The 27,182-nt window shown below is 44.6% G+C and overlaps 1 protein-coding gene across 5 annotated transcripts in view; it reads right to left on the reverse strand.

Moving 5' to 3' along the window:
* Positions 1–27,182, reverse strand: part of SLC35F4 (solute carrier family 35 member F4) — a 316,112-nt gene that overhangs the window by 106,983 nt on the left and 181,947 nt on the right. Inside the window, exon 1 of one of the 5 annotated variants that reach the window (XM_068254190.1) lies at positions 18,392–18,446. The exons of 2 other annotated variants lie outside the window; for them this stretch is intronic. Coding sequence is in view for 1 of the 3 variants with exons in the window: in XM_068254191.1 (XP_068110292.1) it covers positions 1,116–1,191 (76 nt within the window). In the remaining 2 variants the exon portion in view is untranslated. Of the gene's footprint in view, positions 1–1,115; positions 1,349–1,515; positions 1,590–18,391; positions 18,447–27,182 lie in introns of those variants that run through there. 2 more of the 5 variants (XM_068254194.1, XM_068254191.1) reach the window with 2 other exon arrangements.

Genomic DNA, 27,182 nt, shown 5'->3' on the forward strand with positions numbered 1-27,182 from the left:
TACTAACCACTATGCCACTGTGCTGCCCATACTGACAAGTTACACTATAGTCGGACCAGGTTCCGACAGAAACGGTCACTTGCACACCTGATTGTTAACTCTTTCAGAAAGAGAAATAAAGAAAAGCATAGTCATTTGTGTGCTTGGCACTGTACATACACATGACTATCTCATCATGCCACCTCACGTATCCTTTAAGCAGTTACTGAACTATATGTATCATACAGTGAGTGCACCAACTGTCGCTGCAGCAAACTTATATGCACGCTAAAACTGAACAGATCCTCAACTCCTAAGCAGCCTCAATGGTGTTTGGATAATTTGTATTCTGGCTTTTAGGCTCAAAGTAGCACCACATGTAACAACCTTGTAAATGATACCACCCCATGATCTAACTGCAGTCAGTGACCACCTTTTCTACTAGTAACTGCAGTCAGTGTGACAGCAACCTAAACTTCCTGCTCTATAGAACATCCCTTTTTCTACATCCGAACAAGGTATGCTCTGCATGACAAGTACCAACATTTTACATAATGTTGTGACAGGAAACAGCTCTGCAGGACACACATGCAGTCAATCATTAAATGGCAAAGCCAAAACATTTATACATCTTTTAGTGGGTGGGCACAATTTTTTTTGTGAAGCACAAAAGTAAAACATAAATAGAAACCAACAGTAATATTGGCTTTGTTTAATATCAATGTAAGATCAGAATAACTACTGCCGTGCCTTCTAGGACAAGAGAATACCTATCAATCACTCTAGTTCATAGCATAATATTTTACTGCTACTTAACATGCACTGGAAGAGTTTTGTTATTATCTGCAGGACTATTCCAGGTGTTGCAATCAGTGTGCTGCAGATAGACCAACACTTAGTAAAACAACAAGCAATGAAATCATGGTACAACGCAAGTGTCAGTCTGCGACAGTATAGACACACACAGAAGCCAGCCCCTATAGAAAAGTCAGTCTGCACAGTATAGACACACACAGAAGCCAGCCCCCCTATAGAAACGCAGGGGATGCATTGATTTCTGCTGCAATGAACTTGAGCCGAGAAGTTAGAGGTCTTTGCAGTGATTGTATCAGTCATGCTATAGAAATAATCGTTACCGTCTATAATAGCTGCATGTAATTCAGAGACACTGAAAGACGAGACTGGGGCCACTTTAGCCGAGTGCTTCTTCATCCTGGAGGGAGGGATGGATGGATGGGGTGAAGACCGTGAAGTTTAGTCTCCGCTGGCAGCCCGGCTCACGCGTTGCTGGAGGTGGAGGTACTGCTGCTGATGCTGCTGCCTGCTGTCAGTGGCTCCCCCGGCAGCGCGGACATCGCTCTCTCTTCTCTGCTCTGCTCATCCAGGCTGTGCAGGCGGACGCTGGCTGCTGCTACTACCTGCCTGCTTGTCGTTTTGGAGATGCAGCAGCGGTGAGCCGGCGGTCCTGATTTGCTGTTGCCCGAGGAAACCATTTGCAACACGTTCAAACAGTTCCTGACCTATGCCAGCACTTACCAGCCTCCCATTGTAAGGCACAGCGGTTCCTGTGCAAGAGATGTATTGAGCAATTCCACCTTCCCGCAGTCGAATAAAGCAGTTCCATTTGGACCAGCCGGAGCCTTTCATCCCCCCCTTTTCCTTGTGTCTTTGCAAAATCAGCTACTGGCAAGGAGAACATGGCCAGTTATAGAAAACATCTATCTCTGCATGCAGAGAGCTAGCATGCTCGCAACATAACAACCCCTTTCCCCCACTTACCCCTCCTCCCAAAAAAAAAATAAAAAATCTCTGTTTTGCGAAAACTTGGGGAACTCTCCCAATAATGCATTTGTAAGGCCCCCTTCACAGTTGCAATCACAAATCGCTTGTGGTGGCGATTTTTAGGCGATAAGCGCATATTTTTTACTGGACGTTTTCTGAACGACCCGCTATTTGTGATTGAAATACATTGCGATTGATAAAAAAAAAAAAAATCACGGTTCTTTTCCATTAGCCGGGCGCATCCACTAGGTGGGGATAAAACTCCACCGGAGTTACATCTTTCCCTACTATCCATGACGGCCTGGAGGGGGAATAGTAATTACCGCCACCTGGTGGTTGCGCCCGGCTAATGGAATAGTACCAAAATTGCAAAAAAATTCAGCATGTAGCGCATTAGCGTTTTGCGCTCATTGCCGGCGATTACGGCACTGGGCTCGACTGACGGGACCGGGTAGCGGCGGACAGAGGCAGCGGAGAAAGGCGGTGTGGGAGCGATCCAGGCTGATGGGGCTGGAGGAAGCCCCAGGTATGTATAAATATGTTATCTTTTCGTCTCTGGGTCTCTTTAAGAAACTCCAGTTGTTATCTATGCAAATTAGCCATTGAACTCCACGACTTGAGGCCTCTTTTCCATGGACTGTTGAGCTGTGTGCTCAGCAAGCAGTTACCAGGCAGAAGTTAGCAGTTATGCAGCAGCAAGCAGTTGCCAGGCAGCAGTAAGCAGTTGTAAGAGTTTAAGAGGCATTTCACTGCCTATAAACAGTCCGTGGAAAAGAGGCATCAAAGTCGCAGAGAACTCTGATAGACACTTGAGATAATAAGCTTTAAAAGCCAATGGCTATCATAAAAGTGTGGTCGGTAAAGTAAATCCATGCGGGAAAATACCTCTGGCTGCTCATTCATAAAAATGTTGCCAGTTGCGATAGCAGTGCGGAGGTTTCCCGAACTAGGCTGGCGGTAGGCTTGCGGAAACACAGAAAGCTGCCGAGTTGATACATTTTTCAGTGTTCCGCTCTACTGCAGCTGCCTGGGAGGTAGTGTTGGGCGAACATCTAGATGTTCGGGTTCGGGCCGAACAGGCCGAACATGGCCGCGATGTTCGGGTGTTCGACCCGAACTCCGAACATAATGGAAGTCAATGGGGACCCGAACTTTTGTGCTTTGTAAAGCCTCCTTACATGCTACATACCCCAAATTTACAGGGTATGTGCACCTTGGGAGTGGGTACAAGAGGAAAAAAAAATTAGCAAAAAGAGCTTATAGTTTTTGAGAAAATCAATTTTAAAGTTTCAAAGGGAAAACTGTCTTTTAAATGCGGGAAATGTCTGTTTTCTTTGCACAGGTAACATGCTTTTTGTCGGCATGCAGTCATAAATGTAATACATATAAGAGGTTCCAGGAAAAGGGACCGGTAACGCTAACCCAGCAGCAGAATACGTGATGGAACAGGAGGAGGGTGGCGCAGGAGGAGAAGGCCACGCTTTGAGACACAACAACCCAGGCCTTGCATGAGGACAAGAAGCGTGCGGATAGCAATTTGCATTTTGTCGCCATGCAGTCATAAATGTAATACAGATGAGAGGTTCAATAAACAGGGACCGGAAACGCTAACCCATCACAGATGTTCATTGTTCATGTTACTTGGTTGGGGTCCGGGAGTGTTGCGTAGTCGTTTCCAATCTAGGATTGATTCATTTTAATTTGAGTCAGACGGTCTGCATTTTCTGTGGAGAGGCGGATACGCCGCCGATCTGTGACGATGCCTCCGGCAGCACTGAAACAGCGTTCCGACATAACGCTGGCTGCCGGGCAAGCCAGCACCTCTATTGCGTACATTGCCAGTTTGTGCCAGGTGTCTAGCTTCGATACCCAATAGTTGAAGGGTGCAGATGGATTGTTCAACACAGCTACGCCATCTGACATGTAGTCCTTGACCATCTTCTCCAGGCGATCGGTGTTGGAGGTGGATCTGCACGCTTGCTGTTCTGTGTGCTGCTGCATGGGTGTCAGAAAATTTTCCCACTCCAAGGACACTGCCGATACCATTCCCTTTTGGGCACTAGCTGCGGCTTGTGTTGTTTGCTGCCCTCCTGGTCGTCCTGGGTTTGCGGAAGTCAGTCTGTCGGCGTACAACTGGCTAGAGGAGGGGGAGGATGTCAATCTCCTCTCTAAAGTCTCCACAAGGGCCTGCTGGTATTCTTCCATTTTGACCTGTCTGGCTCTTTCTTCAAGCAGTTTTGGAACATTGTGTTTGTACCGTGGATCCAGAAGGGTATAAACCCAGTAATTGGTGTTGTCCAGAATGCGCACAATGCGTGGGTCGCGTTCAATGCAGTCCTAGGCCGAAGAGGTCATAGCCTAGGGTCACAAAACCTGTTTATTTGGGCAATTTCAATGGTGGCGAGTCTGACGTACATAAATCGCAGCAATGGCCGTTAGCAATGTCTGAATCTCACGAAATGTCTCATGCAGGTAGAAGACATATTGTTAGACTTGGGCTCCAAAGATGGGTTCCCTACATCTCTGCAAACCAGAGTTACAGGGCTCCAAATTTGGTAAAATCACCCATAGGCTTTCATTGGGCCTCCTATTTACAGTTACAAAATCTCACATCTTTTCAAAGGGCAATTACTCAGCAGTGGCAAATTTTCTAGCATTGTAGGGACCCTTAGGGGGAACATGACTGGTGAGTTTCGGGCCCCTAGGCCAAAGAGGTCATAGCCTAGGGTCACAAAAACCTGTTTATTTGGGCTATTTCAATGGTAGTGATGGTGACGTACATAAATCGCAGCAATGGCCGTTAGCAAAGTCTGAATCTCACGAAATGTCTCATGCAGGTAGAAGACATATTGTTAGACTTGGATTCCAAAGATGGGGTCCCTACATCTCTGCAAACCAGAGTTACAGGGGTCCAAAATTGGTAAAATCCCCCATAGGATTTCATTGCCTCCCTATTTCACTTTCCAAAATCTCACATCTTTTCAAAGGGCAATGGCTCAGCAGTACCAAATTTTCTAGCATTGTAGGGACCCTTAGGGGGAACATGACTGGTGAGTTTCGGGCCCCTAGGCCGAAGAGGTCATAGCCTAGGGTCACAAAAACCTGTTTATTTGGGCTATTTCAACGGTAGTGATGGTGGCGTACATAAATCTCAGCAATGGCCGTTAGCAAAGTCTGAATCTCACGAAATGTCTCATGCAGGTAGAAGACATATTGTTAGACTTGGATTCCAAAGATGGGGTCCCTACATCTCTGCAAACCAGAGTTACAGGGGTCCAAAATTGGTAAAATCCCCCATAGGCTTTCATTGGGCCTCCTATTTACCGTTCCAAAATCTCACACCATTTCAAAGGGCAATGGCTCAGCAGTGGCAAAACTCACCAGTCATGATCCCCCTAAGGGTCCCTACAATGCTAGAAAATTTGGTACTGCTGAGCCATTGCCCTTTGAAAAGATGTGAGATTTTGGAAAGTGAAATAGGGAGGCAATAAAATCCTATGGGGGATTTTACCAATTTTGGACCCCTGTAACTCTGGTTTGCAGAGATGTAGGGACCCCATCTTTGGAATCCAAGTCTAACAATATGTCTTCTACCTGCATGAGACATTTCGTGAGATTCAGACGTTGCTAACGGCCATTGCTGCGATTTATGTACGTCACCATCACTACCATTGAAATAGCCCAAATAAACAGGTTTTTGTGACCCTAGGCTATGACCTCTTCGGCCTAGGGGCCCGAAACTTACCAGTCATGTTCCCCCTAAGGGTCCCTACAATGCTAGAAAATTTGGTACTGCTGAGCCATTGCCCTTTGAAAAGATGTGAGATTTTGGAAAGTGAAATAGGGAGGCAATGAAATCCTATGGGGTATTTTACTAATTTTGGAGCCCTGTAACTCTGGTTTGCAGAGATGTAGGGACCCCATCTTTGGAATCCAAGTCTAGCAATATGTCTTCTACCTGCATGAGACATTTCGTGAGATTCAGACGTTGCTAACGGCTATTGCTGCGATTTATGTACGTCAGACTCGCCACCATTGAAATTGCCCAAATAAACAGGTTTTGTGACCCTAGGCTATGACCTCTTCGGCCTAGGACTGCATTGAACGCGACCCACGCATTGTGCGCATTCTGGACAACACCAATTACTGGGTTTATACCCTTCTGGATCCACGGTACAAACACAATGTTCCAAAACTGCTTGAAGAAAGAGCCAGACAGGTCAAAATGGAAGAATACCAGCAGGCCCTTGTGGAGACTTTAGAGAGGAGATTGACATCCCCCATAGGCTTTCATTGGGCCTCCTATTTACCGTTCCAAAATCTCACACCATTTCAAAGGGCAATGGCTCAGCAGTGGCAAAACTCACCAGTCATGATCCCCCTAAGGCCCGGTTCACATTAGCGGTTGTTTGCCAAACGGACCGGATGACCTGACCGGATCCGGACCGGATCCGGATCGGAACCGTACGGTTCTGATCCGGATCCGATCCGGATCCGGTCAGGTTGCATCAGGTGGTAATCAGGATGCGATCCGGATCCGTTTGGCAAAATATACGTAAAAAAAAAAAAAAATGTTGGGGTCTGGGAGGTCAGCAGAAGGGAGACCTGTGGAATCAGGCCCTCTGCTGTTTTGCACTCACCTCCACCTCCGACATGCTGCCAACATCCTGCCAACACCTCCAGCTCGTGCTGCTCCACTCCAAAATGCTTGCCCATGTGTCCCCAGCCAATATCGCCGCAAAAATCCGCATAGGAAGTGGGGTAGAAGATCCGGATTTCTCAGCCAGTGTGTTGTGCGGCCTCCGGTTCCCATTTGTTTGTATTGGCCGGATGGTGCAGTCCGGCTCCGCCCCGGATACGGCTGCCGGAGGGGCCGGATGAAAAAATAGCGCATGTTGGAACGGAGGCCGGAGTCCGGATCCGGCCCGGATCCGGTCCGGCTCCGGTTCTGCAGAACGGACCCATGTGAACGGACGCATAGGCTTTAATTGCTATGCCGTGCGTCCGTTCCGTCCGTTCTGCAGGCGGTGCGGCTCCGGCACGGCGATTCCGGAGGGCCACCGCAAGTGTGAACCGGGCCTAAGGGTCCCTACAATGCTAGAAAATTTGGTACTGCTGAGCCATTGCCCTTTGAAAAGATGTGAGATTTTGGAAAGTGAAATAGGGAGGCAATGAAATCCTATGGGGAATTTTACCAATTTTGGACCCCTGTAACTCTGGTTTGCAGAGATGTAGGGACCCCATCTTTGGAATCCAAGTCTAACAATATGTCTTCTACCTGCATGAGACATTTCGTGAGATTCAGACGTTGCTAATGGCCATTGCTGCGATTTATGTACGTCACCATCACTACCATTGAAATAGCCCAAATAAACAGGTTTTTGTGACCCTAGGCTATGACCTCTTCGGCCTAGGGGCCCGAAACTTACCAGTCATGTTCCCCCTAAGGGTCCCTACAATGCTAGAAAATTTGGTACTGCTGAGCCATTGCCCTTTGAAAAGATGTGAGATTTTGGAAAGTGAAATAGGGAGGCAATGAAATCCTAAGGGGGATTTTACCAATTTTGGACCCCTGTAACTCTGGTTTGCAGAGATGTAGGGACCCCATCTTTGGAATCCAAGTCTAGCAATATGTCTTCTACCTGCATGAGACATTTCGTGAGATTCAGACGTTGCTAACGGCCATTGCTGCGATTTATGTACGCCACCATCACTACCATTGAAATAGCCCAAATAAACAGGTTTTTGTGACCCTAGGCTATGACCTCTTCGGCCTAGTAGCCCGAAACTCACCAGTCATGTTCCCCCTAAGGGTCCCTACAATGCTAGAAAATTTGGTACTGCTGAGCCATTGACCTTTGAAAAGATGTGAGATTTTGGAAAGTGAAATAGGGAGGCAATGAAAGCCTATGGGGGATTTTACCAATTTTGGACCCCTGTAACTCTGGTTTGCAGAGATGTAGGGACCCCATCTTTGGAATCCAAGTCTAACAATATGTCTTCTACCTGCATGAGACATTTCGTGAGATTCAGACTTTGCTAACGGCCATTGCTGCGATTTATGTACGTCACCATCACTACCATTGAAATAGCCCAAATAAACAGGTTTTTGTGACCCTAGGCTATGACCTCTTTGGCCTAGGGGCCCGAAACTCACCAGTCATGTTCCCCCTAAGGGTCCCTACAATGCTAGAAAATTTGCCACTGCTGAGTAATTGCCCTTTGAAAAGATGTGAGATTTTGTAACTGTAAATAGGAGGCCCAATGAAAGCCTATGGGTGATTTTACCAAATTTGGAGCCCTGTAACTCTGGTTTGCAGAGATGTAGGGAACCCATCTTTGGAGCCCAAGTCTAACAATATGTCTTCTACCTGCATGAAACATTTCGTGAGATTCAGACGTTGCTAACGGCCATTGCTGCGATTTATGTACGTCAGACTCGCCACCATTGAAATTGCCCAAATAAACAGGTTTTGTGACCCTAGGCTATGACCTCTTCGGCCTAGGACTGCATTGAACGCGACCCACGCATTGTGCGCATTCTGGACAACACCAATTACTGGGTTTATACCCTTCTGGATCCACGGTACAAACACAATGTTCCAAAACTGCTTGAAGAAAGAGCCAGACAGGTCAAAATGGAAGAATACCAGCAGGCCCTTGTGGAGACTTTAGAGAGGAGATTGACATCCTCCCCCTCCTCTAGCCAGTTGTACGCCGACAGACTGACTTCCGCAAACCCAGGACGACCAGGAGGGCAGCAAACAACACAAGCCGCAGCTAGTGCCCAAAAGGGAATGGTATCGGCAGTGTCCTTGGAGTGGGAAAATTTTCTGACACCCATGCAGCAGCACACAGAACAGCAAGCGTGCAGATCCACCTCCAACACCGATCGCCTGGAGAAGATGGTCAAGGACTACATGTCAGATGGCGTAGCTGTGTTGAGCAATCCATCTGCACCCTTCAACTATTGGGTATCGAAGCTAGACACCTGGCACAAACTGGCAATGTACGCAATAGAGGTGCTGGCTTGCCCGGCAGCCAGCGTTATGTCGGAACGCTGTTTCAGTGCTGCCGGAGGCATCGTCACAGATCGGCGGCGTATCCGCCTCTCCACAGAAAATGCAGACCGTCTGACTCAAATTAAAATGAATCAATCCTGGATTGGAAACGACTACGCAACACTCCCGGACCCCAACCAAGTAACATGAACAATGAACATCTGTGATGGGTTAGCATTTCCGGTCCCTGTTTATTGAACCTCTCATCTGTATTACATTTATGACTGCATGGCGACAAAATGCAAATTGCTATCCGCACGCTTCTTGTCCTCATGCAAGGCCTGGGTTGTTGTGTCTCAAAGCGTGGCCTTCTCCTCCTGCGCCACCCTCCTCCTGTTCCATCACGTGTGCTGCTGCTGGGTTAGCGTTACCAGTCCCTTTTCCTGGAACCTCTTATATGTATTACATTTATGACTGCATGCCGACAAAAAGCATGTTACCTGTGCAAAGAAAACAGACATTTCCCGCATTTAAAAGACAGTTTTCCCTTTGAAACTTTAAAATCGATTTTCTCAAAAACTATAAGCTCTTTTTGCTAAATTTTTTTTCCTCTTGTACCCACTCCCAAGGTGCACATACCCTGTAAATTTGGGGTATGTAGCATATAAGGAGGCTTTACAAAGCACGAAAGTTCGGGTCCCCATTGACTTCCATTATGTTTGGAGTTCGGCCATGTTCGGCCCGAACCCGAACATCTAGATGTTCGCCCAACACTACACGTGACCCGTTCGGCCAATCACAGCGCTAGCCGAACGTTCGGGTAACGTTCAGCCATGCGCTCTTAGTTCGGCCCTATGGCCGAACAGTTTGGCCGAACACCATCAGGTGTTTGGCCGAACCCGAACATCACCCGAACAGGGTGATGTTCTGCAGAACCCGAACAGTGGCGAACACTGTTCGCCCAACACTACTGGGAGGTCTGTGTCTCCATTAACTTAAAATGGTTATCACCACATCAGAGGGAGCGGTATTTCCCGTCCTCATACCGCTTGCGTAAATCTTTATGAATTAACATTTTGTTACATTTGTTACGATAGTCACCGCACAAAGCGGTGATTTATCGCTCTGCTCGGTAATGTCAGCTTTTCATGCGGAAAGAGCCTTTATGAATGAAGATTTTGCTAAGTGTTCGGTAAAATCAGCTGTTTTCAGCATTTCCGCATGCGGAAATTCTTTATGAATGATACCCAATGTATCTTTTTTCTTCTGCAGGGAAGATTGTACAGAACAGGCTAGTGAACTTTTGAACCCATTTAGAATGCTGAGTAGTGTCTAAACAGCAAATATTGGAGAATGATGCAATGTTATAAAAAACACTATATAACTGAAAATAAAAATATTAGAATATTTTCTTTGCAACTAAAATTCTAGTAATTATCCGTACTACACAACCAATTCGTTATATCCCAAAAAAATTTCGCTTCAGTGTCTCTTTAAGGCAAAGCTTGCATGTTAACGGTTACAGTGAAGCATACTTTTTATTGTATGCTTCACCGTGTGCAACGCAACCCACAGGTACAGTGCCACGCTGCTTTCCTGATCCGTTGTGTCCCTGCTTTTACAGAGAACACAACCCAACAATCCCTTTGAATGTAGTCTTATATATGTTTGTCAGTTTTTTGTGATCACCACTTTATTACGATGATCGCCATCCATTAGGCTACATTCACAGTGGAAACGCAATGAATGGGGAAAGTGGCGCCGCACGTTACCTGCACATTGCATCGGCTACAGTCAATGAAAAGTATGTTTCACTTTTACTGTTAACACACGCCTTTTGCGGTAACGGGCTGCATGCAGTCTATTACGATTCCACATGCTGTTATTCCACAACGCATTTGCTGCACTACAAACGTCGCATAGGTGGTTCATTGCAGTGCAGCAAACCACGTTACAAAGTAGCCAGTATGCTGCACCGCAAACAGCACTGTGAATGTAGCCATAGTGGAGATCATTATAATTATAGAAGCGCTATCAGCCAATCATCAGGATTCGAATCTCGGCTCTTTCTGTTCAGTAAGCTAGCACCTATTCAGTAGGAGACCTTGGGCAAGACTCCCCAACACTGCTACTGCCTATAGAGTGTGTTCTAGTGGCTGCAGCTCTGGCGCTTTGACTACGCCAGGAGAAAACCTTTGGTTTTTGACTACGAGATTGAATAAAATTGTGATTGACAGTCATCTGAAATCTGTGTATGACTTGGACTATTTGACTTGCCTGTATTGTTGGGTACTGCTGGTTTTCTTACCTTCATCGCATTAGTTGCTATGCCTTGCGCATTAGTCAGGAAGATGCTACTGTGTCTCCTGTACAAGCAGGGATGTGCCACACAAGGTGAAGACTGCGGAGTTAGATTGGGGCATAGGGACGGATATCAGGGGGTGGATCTGCCAATCCTTACAGGAAATCATTATGCCTGGTACACACAATGCTATATCTAGTTATCTGGCTTGCAGTCACTGCTATGTATCCTCTTTTCTTATTTCTTTCTGCTTCATACACAATAAGGAATGACAGCTGAATGAATTGTGTGCCCCCTGCTACACTGCGCCCTGAGGCTGGAGCCTCTCCAGCCTATGCCTCGGCCTGGCCCTGATGGAGGCATATTTATTTCCTTTTAAGCAATACCAGTTGCCTTGCTGCCCTGCCTCTAATACTTTTAGCCATAGACCCTGAACAAGCATGTTTCAGGTGTTATTCAGACACTACTGCAGCCAAATAGAACAGCAGGGCTGCCAGGCAACTGGTATTATTTAAAAAGAAATACATATGGCAGCCTCCATATTCTCCTCACTTCAGTTCTCCTTTAAAAAAGCTGCAGAAAAAAAGTCTATTCCTAAAGGAAAATTAGAGTACAATAATCCAGGGAAGAATGACAACATTCTAAAAATGATGGATCAAAGAAAATAAAAAAGAAGTGAGACAACGATAAAATCCAAATTAAAGAGAACAGGTTAAAAATTGAAATTAAAAGAATTGAGTGCAAGAACGCATAGAAAAAGTGGATAACCAACGCTTGTAGAGCTGACTCACTGAGGACTTTGGCCCAGTGCACACCAAGGGCTTGATTCACAAAGTGGTGCTAACTGTTAGCACGCCTGTGAAAACCCCCTTAGCACGTTTAAACAAGCTTTTCTTTACGCGCGCACTGCACAGAGCGCAGGGCGCTTCGCGCGAAGTGCCCATTAAAACCTATGGGTCTTAGCGCGTGCATAGGACTTTGCACGCGCAAAACTTTGCGCGCAAAGCTTTGCGCGCGATCTGATTAAGAAATCCAGTGCTAACCTACTTAGCACCCTGGTTAGCACGTCTAAAGACTTTAGACGTGCTAAGTAGGTTAGCACCGCTTTGTGAATCAAGCCCCAAAACCGCTAGCGGATCGTCAATGGCCAGCGGTTTTTGGAGCTGATTTCAGAGCGATTCTAGGCATGTTTAGAGACGTTTTCTAAACATGCCTAGCATTTTTGGGAGAGTTTTTGTGTAGCAGATTAATAATATTGTTATAGTAAAAGCTGTTACTGAACAGCTTCTGTAACAAAAACACCTGGAAAACCGCTCTGATCTAGCGTTTTCCAGAGCGTTTGCGTTTTTCCTATGCTTTACATTGAGGCAGAAACGCTTCTGCAAACCGCAAACGTGCAGCAGGAGGCACGATTGCGGTTTGCTAAAAACCACAAATGGCTGCTGTGCACCATCCCATTGAAATACATTAGCCAAGCGTTTTCACTGGCGGATGCGGTTGGCGGATCGCTCCTAAAACCGCTCGGTGTGCACTGGGCCTAAGACAAACTACTCGTAGATTGGGATCTACATTAAACAGCCAATCATTTATTTTACCGCTGCATAAAGGATGGTAAAGATGATATTTTAGTGGAGAAAGATGAAAATATAGAATGAATACAGAATATGCAAGTAAGTTATTTGAGCAAGAAAGAAAGGATAGCATTACAAATCTATCATGCAAAGTCATAACTAGAATCAATAAGCTACAATACTAAAAATCCACAGGATCAGAATACTGAAACATAGTAAAAGGGGGGAAAAATAAATCAATACATTGCAAAGTGAGAGGTTAAAAAAGAGAAGATAGAGATAAATGATTGTTATTCGCCTTATGATTTGTTCATATTGTTTGATCCACAATCAGCCTGCATGTAATCACCTTTACTACTGGCAGACAAGAAAAAAACAGACAGCCTCAACTGCCATTATCTATAACCACACCCCCTAACAATGCTATAGGCTAAAAGGTTGTTTTTTTAATAGATATACACTACATATGCACAAAGGGAGAAACTGTTTGCTCGGCAGTTGGAAACAGATGTTATTTCCCACAATGCAACAAGGTTCACAAACAAGAAACTGTCATGACTATGGTCATGGCATCACACTCTGGGAGGGGTTTCATAACAATACAGCCACTCAGACCTTCCCTGATGATCTATTCAAGAAAATAAAGATTCCTCATAGGAAAGAGGGTATTAGCAACTGATAGGGATGAAGTTCAATCCTTGGCTTAAAGGGAAGGTTCAGGGAGGGTGAAAAAAAAATAAAAATCCATATCCACTTACCTGGGGCTTCCTCCAGCCCATGGCAGGCAGGAGGTGTCCTCACCGCCGCTCCGCAGGCTCCCGGTGGTCTCCGGTGGCCGACCCGACCTGGCCAGGCCGGCTGCCAAGTCGGGCTCTTATGCGCTCCAACGACAGGCCCTTCTGCGTCCCACGCGGGCGCGCTGACGTCATCGGACATCCTGCGGGCTGTACTGCGCAGGTGCAAAACTACTGCGCCTGCGCAGTACAATCCGGAGGACGTCCGATGACGTCAGCGCGCCCCCGTGAGGCGCAGATTGGAGCACAGAAGATCCCGACCTGGCAGCCGGGCCTGGCGAGGTCGGGTCGGCCACCGGAGACGACCGGGAGCCTCTGGAGCGGCGGCGAGAGCACCTCCTGCCTGCCACGGGCTGGAGGAAGCCCCAGGTAAGTGGATATGGATTTTTATTTTTTTTTCACCCTCCCTGAACCTTCCCTTTAAAGTCCCTCTTTAAATTCTCTCAGTGTAGAAAGAAAAGTACAGTCTAGCATAGCTTTCAATAAAAACTGATTTCTGTACACTTTATTGCCCATACAGTTAGCCTATTAGTATTGCCCCATAGTAATGCCATTGAATAGAAATCACAAGTTCCCCCAGCATAGAATGCAGTAAGACATGGAACTGCTATTGCAGTGGATGTATGCATTAAGAAAACTGCTTACAGTCCCACTGAATCCTGAGAAAAAAATAAGTGTTAAAGGGAACCTTAACTGAGAGGGATATTGATGATTCGTTCCTTTTAAACAATACCAGTTGCTTGTCAGTTCTGCTGATCTCTTTGGGTGCAGTAGTGGCTGAATCACACACCTGAAACAAGCATACAGCAAATCCAGTCTGACTTCAGTCAGAGCACCTGATCTGCATGCTTGTTCAGGGACTGTGGCTGAAATTATTAGAGACACAGGATCAGCACGAGAGTCAGGCAACTGGTATTACGGTATTTTAAAAGGAAAAATCAAAATCCTTCTCAGTTTAGGTACTGCTAAGTTTTCTCAGCCTTACCAACTGCAATTAGTAAACAAAAGACAATCAGGCCCAATGGTACTTGAAATAGGGGGCACAGTGGTCAGTTCCATGATGCATGCATAATAATGAGTGTGAACTGAAATGGAGACTGGACATTGACTTTACTACAAAGCCTGCATGTTAGAAGAACATGATCAGTAACAACAATGCAGTACTGTAAACAGGGCCATAGAATTATATGGGCAGTGAGTTGACATGCAGAATTATTCTGCAACCCAACTGAACACTGTGAGCTAGCCCTGATACTTAACTCAGTAGAGGGAAACGTCTTGACGGTCAAGAGGCTTCCCTGATCTTCTGAGCCCTTCCATTCCTTCGCTGAGTCACTTAGACATTATTCAACATTAAAGTTGAATTTTGCGTGCGTTCGCACTACTCTCAGTGGACAAGTGTGGTCCATGGTCAGGCGCAAATGATGGCCCATGCCTGCTTGGGAGCACAGAGCCTCTTGTACGTGGGTTTCTCCTGCACGCATAAGCAGCTCTATGCCAGCCACTGCGCAGGTGTGACCCCCACTGGCCCCTGCCCTGTGCGGCTGCGCTCATATATGAAGGGACCTCGGCCACGATGAAGAAGTGGGTCACGGCTGGCAGGGGAGGAGTCGTAGAGGAATGGAGCTCCAGAAGCTTCTCTCTACCAACATAAATATTTAGCTTTTTTTCAGTTCCGATTCACTTTAAATGGGACCAGAAGTGAGAAGCATATGGTGGCTGCCATATTTATTTTCTTATAAACAATACCAGTTGCCTGGCAATCCTGCTGATCTTTCTGGCTGCAGTAGTGTCTGAGTCACATACCTGAAACAAGCATGCAGCTAATCCAGTCAGACTTAAGTCAGAGCACCTGATCTGCATGCTTGTTCAGGGAATGTGGCTTAAAGTATTAAAGGCAGAGGATCAGCAGGAGAGCCAGGAAATTTGCATTGTTTAAAAGAAAATAAATATGTCAGCCTCCGTATTCCTCTCACTTCGGGTCTGCTTTATGTTCTTTACAGACCTTAGAAAACCAATTTAAAGTGTAACTGTCGGTCATAATATAAAAATTCAATTGTTTATTTTTATCTGATAAACAAGTAATAAGGATGCTAACCAGGCAATTCAAAAGTTAAAATCACTATTACCTTTCTTGTTGATAAATAATCATTCCCCAGTTTACCTGACTCTTATTTGGTGCACACAAAATTTGGTACACAAAAAGGAAGTTGAAGGGCATGCTGGGTTGTCCTTTTTTGCTTCTGTACTTCCCCTCAGACTTGACTAATGCAGCCTGATTGGCTGAAGCCTCTTTCCCTCCTGTTTTCCCCTCCTACACCTCTTTTCCTCTCTGATTGGCCAATATTTCTCATGCTGAGACAATGCACTTTCTATAGTGAGGGGTGGGCAAATCAGGCAGAGGAGACTAAGGAGGCAGGAAATGACATCAGGATTGACTTCAAAATAGCCACACTTAAAATGGGAAATACTAAGAAGGATTTTCTCTTTATTTTACTGTAGAAAAATCACTAAAATCAAAATGTGGACAGTGCAATACATATGGTATGTAAGTAGAGCAAGTATTTATCTACTTATATATGTGATTTTTTTTTTCTGAGATAGCATGGCTGACAGCTCCTCTTTAAGAAACATGACAATTACCTATAGATTTTAAGCCTTCAGTGTAACGATAGGTGTCAGCAACCAGAGAGAATCTGAATCTTGGCGATCTGCAGTATCCCCAAGAATACAGATATACCTGATTATTGAGGATCTGCAGAATCTCCAATAATCCAAGTATAACTAACCTCTAGACACCTGAAGCGTGTAAGTGTTTGCTTTAACAGTAGGAATTGGACCACCGGGGTAGCAGGTGGTCCAATAAGTAGAGAAAGACTCTACTGCAGTCAAGGGCTCCAGGAGGGGGAGTCCCTGACTGGTTTTGCAGCAAGGCCCCCTCTGAGGAGCAGGGGACCCCTGCAGGTGTTGAACGCCGAAACGCGTAATGACGCAATAGGCGCAGGCAGCTGCTGAGATCTCGCTGTGTTCCTCCTCCCGCTGGCGCTACCGGAACTCCGGATTCCAATCACTGCTGGCCACAGTATTGAGGCGACCAGACTTCATCTGCAGGAAGCGGTGATGAAACACTTGTGCGATATGCGATGTTTTAATGATTTGCATTGTGAGTTTTATTTTTACTTTTTGCGTATGAAGCTACATTAAAATAGTTAATGCACTAGAGAGCGCTCTTCTCCCCCCCCCCCCTTTTTTTTTGCCTTACCAGCCATTTACTATGGTCCCAGAGTAACCGAGGAGCAGCACTCAAAAGAGGTTAACTGTAGACCCTGTGGAGGTTCAAGTTGGAGTGCAGTGGAATTTTGTTTTGTGGTGACCCCTGCAGGTGGACTGAGCACCCAAGAGGTGGGTGACTGACAGCCAGAAGGTCGGGCAGGCCGGGTCGGCAACACACAGACAGATAAAGTACAGAGACAGGAGACTGATTCGGTAACCAGGGACAGGCAGGGTCGGCAACAGTAGATCAGATGTGCGAAGGTACTGAATCAGAAAGCAGAAGAGAAGTCAGGAGAGCTACAATTCATAAACAGATATCCAGTAATGCCTAGTCTAGAGTGTGAGGTCCGTGGTCCCACACCCAGGAACTGGTCTAAGAAATAACACAGATGATATACAGTATTCCTAGTCTGGGGTGTGAGGTCCGTGGTCTCTACACCCTGGAACTGGTCTAAGGAATAACACAGATGATATACAGTATTCCTAGTCTGGGGTGTGAGGTCCGTGGTCTCTACACCCTGGAACTGGTCTAAGGAATAACACAGATGTTACAAATTATTCCTAGTCTGGGGTGTGAGGTCCGTGGTCTCTACACCCTGGAACTGGTCTAAAGATTAACACAGATAATAATACAGTGAACTGGCTAAGTGTGGATTCCCAGGTCCACCTGGTTCCACCACACTGAAGGATCTGACTAAGGTCTGAGTGCTAACACATAGGTATTCGCAATGCCAGACAACCAGCAACTGAACAGCAAGAGATATATATAGCAAAGCACTCCACATCGCTGCCCAGCTCCTATCAACCAATCACCTGCTGAGCTGGGATCAGCTGACCGCCTCGATCAGCTGACCCTTCTCCTATTGGCATAAAGAGCCTGTCTTGCGGCGCGCGCGCGCGTAGCTCTCCATCTGTGTGCACTACTAGGTCCAGACAAACTAGACGCATGTTGCTGCGGGGAAACCGCCGCTCTGTACGCGGACACCGCCGCCTCACTGTCAGAACGCGCGGCGGTTTCTCTGCAATCCATCACATTCAGTTTTTAAACCTATTCCAAGAAAAAGACAAAACCAGTGCTGGGCCGAAATTACGCATGAGCGTAATTACACATCGTAATTCAATGTAAATTTACGCGTAAGCGCTACGCGTAAATTACGGTCTTACGCGTAATTATTTACGCGTAAGCAGTAGAGTGGTATCGTAATTACACTGTCTACCGTAATTGCTAGGTATGCGTAATTTTACGAACACTTACGCGTAATTTTACGCGTAATTACTAACGTAAAAACTCCCCTTTTCTAAGAGTAGCCAATCAGTCAACATCCTAAGCAACCAATAGTATCTTCTCCCGCCCTTCAGTATAAGCGTACGTTTTGACGCATACGAATGATATGTACGCAATAACTGTCACATTGACGGCTATTGCGTACATATCGTCCGTATGCGTAAAAAAATACGCATTAATAGGTATTACAGCACTACGCGTAACATCGTAGTGTAAGCGCCTACATTACAGTATCCTTACGCGTAACTGCGTAAGTTTACGCGTAATTACAGTGATGTACCGTAGATAATTTCCTACGCCGTAACCATAATTGCGTAATGCGTAATAGCGTAAAATTACGCGTAATGATCCGTAAGCGTAGATTTTTCCATTACGACCAGCACTGGACAAAACAAATCAAAAACCTGATGTCTTCTAGATGTGAGCAGTTTAGAACTAAAAGCCTCATCAGTCAGGGGGTGAAAATTATTCTGTATGTTATCCTTGAGAGAAAACAAAAATCAATGCTGAAATAAATGATACAACACACCATGAGGTTTTAGGGAAAATATGGGCACAAGGGACGTTGTTTGTATTATCAGAACAAGAATAGAAATAAATCTAGTGGGAAAACAGATATATATTTCTGTTTCATTGATTATGCAAAGGCATTTGATAATGTACAACATGATGAACACTTAGTATGTGCAGGTACTGATGGAAAGCATGCCAGGCTGCTCAAACAAACAACAAGCTTAAGAACCAATAAAGATTTTCCTTAAAGACAACTGTAACAAGAGGGTTATGGAGGCTGCCTTATTTATTTTCTTATAAAAAATGATCTATTTATTGGTAGAGAGCCGCCCAATGTGTGTTCTATTTTAGTATTTTAAACTGCAAATAAAAAATTATACAATAAAAAAAGAAGGTAATCACTTAAAGGGATACTGTAGGGGGTCGGGAAAAAATGAGTTGAAGTTACCCGGGGCTTCTAATGATCCCCCACAGACATCCTGTGCCCGAGCAGCCACTCCCCAATGCTCTGGCCCCGCCTCTATTTCACTTCTTGAATTTCAGACTTTAAAGTCTTAAAACCATTGCGCCTGCGTTGCCGTGTCCTCACTCCCGCTGATGGCACCAGGAGCGTACTACGCATGCCCAATATGGTCTGTGCCTGCGCCGTGCACTCCTGGTGACATCAGCGGGAGCGAGGACACGGCAACGCAGACGAGTGATTTTCAGACTTTAAAGTCTGAAATTCCAGAAGTGAACCGGAGGTGGGGCCGGAGCATCGGTGAGTGGCTGCGCGGGCACAGGATGCCTGCGGGGGACCATTAGAAGCCCCAGGTAACTTCAACTCATTTTCCCCAGACCCCCCTACAGTATCCCTTTAACTTTCCAGAAGATATAGACACCAGTTTAACAGGAATTTTTTTTTACTCAAAATGCAATCTGAAAACACATTTCGCGGGTCATGGCCCGCTTCCTCGAGTCAATACAAAATGCCTTGATAGCATAGGGGATAGAGTATAGGCGCCTCTAATACATTATTAGTATTATTAGGCTGGTGGACTGTGCAGATGTCAGGAGCTTACTAATAGCCAGACCCTACCCCTGTTAACCGGGTGCTTCTATTAATGTCTGGAGCTTGACTACTATTAGCTGCACCTGTTAGCCACAGCACTTGCCACATCACACCATACTTCTTGAGAAACTGGATTAAATCTGACAAGCTCTTTTGCATAAACAACAACTCTTGTTGTACTGGAAAACATAGAGGTATTTCAGAAATGTTCTTAGTAGGAGCAGTAATACCTTATATACTCGTGTATAAGCCTAATTTTTCAGCACAAGAAATGTGCTGAAACGTTACCCCCTCAGCTTATATGCGAGTCAGTGGAGCAGAACGGATGGTGGAGCAGGTTTTGTTACTGGCATTGGAGCATAAGGATTGTGCACTAGTCAGCTGGCTCCCTGCTGTGTCCATGCCCCCTATCCCCTGTAACATGGTGTGTATAGTGAGCTGTTCAGGGTTACCTGTGTCCCCTGGCTTGTCTAGCCGAGTGTGCAAGCAGTGTGTCAGCAGTGCAATGATTGGGGATTCTTTCTGTGTGGCAATTGCTGTGTCTCATATCTAGGAGGCCATCTAGTGGCATCTTGAGAAACAGCTTTATCATCATTGGGGCACATCTGGCTATGGGGAGGGGGGCTGACTTGTACTGGAGGCACATCTGGATACTATGGAGGGGGCTTTACTGGGTAGGGGGCTTATATACGAGTCAATTACTTTTTCCTGGTTTCTGAGGAAAAAGTGGGTACCTCGGCTTTAACATGGGTCGGCTTATATGCATATGTACATACAGTATATATCATGTCGCATGTCACTTTGTGGTATGCTTTTATATAATTAAGGGATCGGTTGAAAAGGGCGCCCGAGCTGCCTGTATGAAAAGGGCGCCGCCATAGACATCAATGTTATTTCTGGAAATATGGGCTACAAGGTGTAGAAAAGGGCGCCCGAGTTTTGATATAGGCTACAAGCGGACTCCCCTTTGTAGCCCATATTTTTTCGGCTACAAGGTTTTCAGCTACAAGCGGGCTCCCCTTTGTAGCCCGTATTTTTTTTGGCTACAGTAAGGTGCCCCTTTGTAGCCCATATTATTGACTTTTTTTCTAGCCTAAGTTTTTATATGGGCTACAAGTGCTGGAAGCCGAATTATTTCATTCCCCCACTATCCATGGCGGCCTGGAGGGGGAATAGTAATTAACACATCCTGGAGTATTTTTGTAGCCGAAGTTTTTATATGGGCTACAAGCGCTGGAAGCCAAATTATTTCATTCCCCCACTATCCATGGCGGCCTGGAGGAGGAATAGTAATTTACACATCCCGGAGTTTTTTTGTAGCCAAAGTTTTTATATGGGCTACACCAGGCGCCTTTTTTTTGTAGCCGAAGTTTTTATATGGGCTACACCAGGCGCCTTTTTTTTTTGTAGCCGAAGTTTATATGGGCTACACCAGGCGCCTTTTTTGTAGCCGAAGTTTATATGGGCTACACCAGGCGCCTTTTTTGTAGCCGAAGTTTATATGGGCTACACCAGGCGCCTTTTTTGTAGCCGAAGTTTATATGGGCTAAACCAGGCGCCTTTTTTTTGTAGCCGAAGTTTATATGGGCTACACCAGGCGCCTTTTTTGTAGCCGAAGTTTATATGGGCTACACCAGGCGCCTTTTTTGTAGCCGAAGTTGGTATATATGGGCTCTACCAGGCGCCCTTTTTTACCGGCGCCCTTTTCATGTAGACCCATAATTAAATGAAAAAAACTGTAGATATATACATTGTATGCCCTCTAATTACAGTAAATGGCAGTGTCTAATATTACCATAAAAATGTTTTAGAGATATGAGAGATTTTACTGATATTCTACTATCACTTTACCTAACCTTCCTCTCACACTACCCCTCCTTCAACCTACTCATAAACCAGCAGCATAGCAATAGGAGATGCAGAGGTTGCCACCGCACCGGGGCCCCTGTAAAAGAGGAGCCCACTAGGGGCCCTCCTTCATCCATCGTGTTTGTTTTTTTATGCTGGTATTGAACACTTCTTAATGTGTATTGCATAGTAGTAATCCTTAACACACTGTTTCCTTCCTCTGATTACACCTCTATGACACAGCAGCTGTCCTTGGTTGGTTTTGGGCCCCCATATCATTACAGGGCTCAGGTCCCCATGTAAAAATTGTACCGGGCCCAAGCTCCTTAGTTATGCCTCTGCTCCTAACACTACCCTACCGCTATCTAAGCCTAACACTAACATGCCCCTATGTACTCCTAACACTAAGAACCCATCAACTAGCACCCGATAACTTGGTTCTGCGCCACAATCTCCGCCGATATTGGCCCCTCTGCCGCCCCGGTGCTTTGACTATATCAGTCACCTCAGCCTTCCACACTGTACACTGGGCACTGCTATGGCTACAATCAATATTGTAGTCCATACGGCGCCCAGGTTTACTAGCAGCCAAGGGCACTAAAATCTCTTGCTTCTGTCCAAACACAGATTGGGCAAAAAACTTTGAAAAATGTACTTATTTCTTGGCATTGCATAAAGAGTGTTGTAGAGGCGCTCAACCCAGGACGTGAAACAGTAGTAAACGTAGTCAAGAAAACTAATATCACAAGTGAATTTAGGACAAACTACTTTTAGTACTTTCTTGCTTGCTGTCCACTGAAAAGGGTATTTTATTATAAAGGTGTGAAAACATCTCTTGTGAGTAAACTCAGGAGAACAGCAAATTGAATCAGGTCCAGTGTTGCTGTGTTGGTGTCTGCGAGTTACTAATATAATAATATCTGCAGGTACTTGAGAAATATTTTATTATAAATTGTTTTAAGAATAACAATAATAAAAGTTATATTTTGTGATAGGCTATGGTTGCTGAGGTTAACCCTTTGTTTTGCTGAATGAGATATTACCCCTAGTCTGTTTTTCTTCTAGACAAAATATCGTATCATGTACAGTATAAATGTGCACAATTTAGACATAACCTTTACCAACAACGTACTGTGCTGACTTTGCAGCCAAAAATGCTGTTTACCCACTTCCCATCCACAGGTTATTTCCCCTTAAAAGCAAGTGCAATTTTCACATCACGCTCTTCCCATTTATTCATCAATAACTTTATCGTTACTTATCACACTGAAATGATCTATTTTTTTTTTTTCGCCACACATTAGGCTTTCTTTGGGTGGCACTTTTTACTATGAATAATTTTATTTTATATGCATTGTCAAGGGGATAACGAGAAAAAAAAAGAAAAAAAATCATTACTCAGTTTTCAGTCATTATCGTTTTACAATAAAATGTAATGGTAGATAAAACACAATGTTTTATTTGCCCATTTGTCCCGGTTATTACAAATTGTGTCCCTAGTACAACATATGGAGATAATATTTTATTTGGAAATAAAGGTGTATTTTTTCTGTTATTTTTTTATATATTATATCAATAATTACAAGCCTTTATTTACAAAAATAGCCGTACTATATCCTCATGACATACATATTAAAAAGTCCTAAGGTAACTATTTATGTTTTTTTTTTTTTAAATTGTCATTTTTTTAACAATTGTTTAATTTTAGTATTTATGGGGTAGCGGTGAAAGGGGTTAAAAACAAATGAAAAGGTACCTATTTTTACATATAATAGTGTATGTGGGTGTAGTTTTACTTTTTGGCCACAAGGTGTCACCATAGTTAACTCCTGTGTACTGCGAACAGTACACAGGAACCAATGCCAGCTTTCATTCAATACAGGCACTGTGATCGGCTTTGGGAACAGCTGTTCCCATTCACCGATCACAGACCGGTTGGATGGCAATGAAAACAAAGGGAGCGACGCAGCGATTGTGAGCGGTGTAATAAATTAATATGTATGCATATCTACGCCCCTGTTGTGCAAGTGAAGTTTTAAGGGGCGTAGATATGCGTACTAGCGGTGGGGAAGGGGTTATACAAGCAAGAGGACCTTTCCCACCTTCAAGGTGCAAAAGTCTATTCATATTAAATTGCTATTTGCTGAATGAAGGGCTTTTTTTACACTACAAGTGATTCAGATTTTTGATGCGATTAAAAAAAGTCTCCATAGAAGAACAATAGAGGTTCAGCAGATTTTGAAGTTCTTTCCATGAAAGATCCTTCTGGCCGACATAACATTTAGGATTTGTTCACACTAAGAGAATTTTCGCTTTTTTTAAGCACTGGTGATTTTTAAAATCGCTTTAAAAGCGCTTCTGCTATGTTGCTCTATGTGAGTGTTTTCACGCGAGCGATGAGCTTTCTTTCCAAACACAAACGCGCTCCTGCTTCATTTCCTGAGCATTTGCGCTTCAATACAAATTATAGGGAAATTGCAAAACGCTAGAAAAAGCGATTTGAAAAGCGATTTAACCAGCGCTTTCAAGAATAAATACATTATATTTATTCAGTTCCAGGTCACAGAGTTCACTTCCTGAGGGTCGTTTGGAAGAAAAAACAAAACCGCCAGACAAAAATGCTTAGAAAGCTGCTTACTAAAGCGTAAATCGATCTGAAAGCGAAGGGAAAATTGCTTTCAAAGCGCTCACAAAGCGCTTAGTGCTTGAGATTGCACTAGCGATTTATAATGTGAACTAGGCCTAGGGTGTGTACAGTATGTAGCTTTAGAATCACTTTCAAATATTAGTTTGTGCTTCTAAAAGAGGCATTTCCCACTGCAGCCAAATTCACCTGTCTCAGTCCAAGCCACAACTGCCAAATCTCTTTTCCTTGTCCTGGCTTTGCAAGAGTTAAATTAATGGTATGCTGCATGATGTCAGTATATCCTTCCCCCAGAGATCATGTTAATCACTGATAATGCATCAATTTAAAGGTATTTCTGCATTTTTCCCACATGTAGGATATAAGCAGTCAGAAAATTTATCTCACAGATTGTCATGGTAGAGTGACTAACAGATGAGTATTCTGACAGAGCACAGGTGACAAGATGTCATCTCTTAGTAACTGTTCATAGTTCTAAGTCTAAGAGAAACAGAAAAGTTGCAGAGAAGGGTGTAACATCTTAATACCTATGTCATGCTACCCCTACACTTTTGAACTCCCTGCCACACCCAATCAGGACATCTCCTTCCCTGAAAGCATTGAAGTCCAATCTGAAAAGCCACATGTTTAGTCTGGCATTTATGAACACCTGACTTTTTCCTCTGTAACACAGTCTAGCCTGCAACCCTGCATTGATCCGAGACATAACTATGCGCTTTGAGTCATATGGGAGAAAAGGGCTTTACCATATTGTACTGTGATTCTTGTCTATTTAGTATTTACCTGCTTGCAAATTTGGATACAATATTACAGCCCGTTGAAATCAATAGGCTGCACCTGAATCACATGGATGGCACGGCAAGAGGGATTCGGATGCGTTCTCGACGGCACAACTGAACATAACCTTATTCTTTCACCCCGTTTATGCCATGATACTGGGTTTATCCAAGTGCAGCCTACTATGTTTCAGTGTCACTATTACTTTTGGTATACAGTGAATTTGGTTAGGTTTTAAATGATGCTTTGAAAATGAATCAGCAGCCAGCTAACTGATCAGCATTAGTTGACTTTTGCTAATTTTCTTTTCTTTTCTCAGTCATTATAAAATCAGACAATTAACATTTATATTGCACTTCTCTCCTGGCGGACTCAAAACTCCAGAGCTGCAGCCACTAGGGCGCGCTCAGTGGACAGTAGCGGTGTTAGGGAGTCTAGCCCAAGGACTCCCTACTGAATAGGTGCTGGCTTACTGAACAGCCAACGTTCAAACCCAGGTCTCCTGTGTCAGAGGCACAGCCCTTAAAGTAAACCTGAGATGGCAATATAAAAAGATTTTATACTTACCTGGGGCTTCCTCCAGCCCCATGAGATCCGATGCATCCCATGCCGTCCTGTCGAGTGCCTCCATTTGGCTGCAATCAGGCCCAATAATCTGGCTCAGTCTCGCCAGTTGGCTCTTCTGCACACAAGCAGCCCCCCGCGCCTGCAAAGAAGAGACCAACTGTTGGGTCTCAGCCAGTTCCGGGGGCTGATTGCAGCCGAAGTGAGGCACTCAGGAGGACGGAGAGGGAGGCATCGGTGCTCATGGGGCTGGAGGGATCCCCGGGTAAGTATAACATTTTTTTATGTTGCTGTCTCAGGTACACTTTAACCGCTGCACTATTTAACTGTATCATTACACTGTGTTGCTAGAATTTTTTTCTCAGCTAGCCTCAAATACCAGTAGGTACAGCTGCCTTCCGTACAACGTTGTGGGAGGGGCCAAGGCACGAATCACTCCATGGGAATATTGATGTTCTGTCGTAACTGAAGCGCTGGCAGCCGACCATACTGATTCTTACCTAGTTGTGAAATAATACTTCTGGCTAGAGTCTGGTCCATTATACTGCCTCATGTCCTTGTATGTTTTCCATAATTAATGCACATCCTTTTCCATGACCTCTGTTGGGCTTCACATCTGAACAATGAAAGTTCCAGGATCTGTCATGCCCCTGAGGCTGGTTTGTCTGCTCAGCAGAGAACACATTGGCGGGCAATGCATGGCGGCCGTCTCGGCTATACAAGAGATATATGGCGCTGCCCTCTAAATAATAGAGTGAATGCTATTGTTATGTCATATGCTCCAATATGCTAATGTCACAAATGTTGCTAGCGAGCAAATTAGAATTCAGCAGCTGCAAAATAAGTCTATACACTCAGCAGTGCGTGAGATAGTGCCGGCTGCCTATTATTCCCCCGTACAGAAGCAATTCATTTGCGCAGCTTCTCTCTGAGCCTAATGAATGATTAGTAAGCACCGACTTCATAGGCAGCGCTAGAGACTGGAGTCTAGATTAAGTTTCTAAGAAAAGCTAAAAAGAAAGAAAGAGAATTTTTTTTTTAAAAATTCTGTAGGATGATTCATACAAAGTAGGCCTTAAAGAGGGACTGAACTTCATCCCAATCAGTAGCTGATACCCCTTTCCCATGTGAAAACTTTACCTTTTCTCAAATAGACCAGTTGGGGCCCGTGTGGCTGATTGTGTTGAAAACCCTCCCACAGTAGGATGTCATGACCATGGTCCTGACAGTTTGCTGTCTGTGAACCTCGTTGCATTGTGGGAAATAATGGCTTTTTCCAACTGCCAAGCAAGTATATCTCCCCCTGTGCATAGAACTCTCAGAAACAAACATTCCGCACAGATCATCTGGCAGAACTAAAGGTGTCACCACCAGTGATACATTTCAGAATGTAAATCAGGGAGAGGAAATATTTTGCATTGGGCAAACACTGATTAAATAATCTATACATGAATATTGTAAAAAAAAAAAAAAAAAAAAAAAAAAGCTTTTTTATTCATTATGTTATTTTCACTACAGTTCCTCTTTAATTTCCATTCTAGCGGTTAGATCCACTCGATGCTTCACTGTCTAAATTTTCCATATCTAGTAGTTGTTTTATTTTCGGGCTTCGCACACAAGATGGTGAGTAAAACCTCATGACAGTGTCAAGGGTTAATATTATAATCAGACCTCTTTTTGTTCAGAAGTTCCGCCAAAATTATTATTTTGCCTGTCAATCATAGGGATCTTTTCCTGCCGAGTATGTCAACGCTAATGATACAAGATAGTGCAAAAAGGGGAGGAGAAAACCATCACC

Source organism: Hyperolius riggenbachi, chromosome 9 (assembly GCF_040937935.1).
Source record: "Hyperolius riggenbachi isolate aHypRig1 chromosome 9, aHypRig1.pri, whole genome shotgun sequence".
NCBI lineage: Eukaryota > Metazoa > Chordata > Amphibia > Anura > Hyperoliidae > Hyperolius > Hyperolius riggenbachi.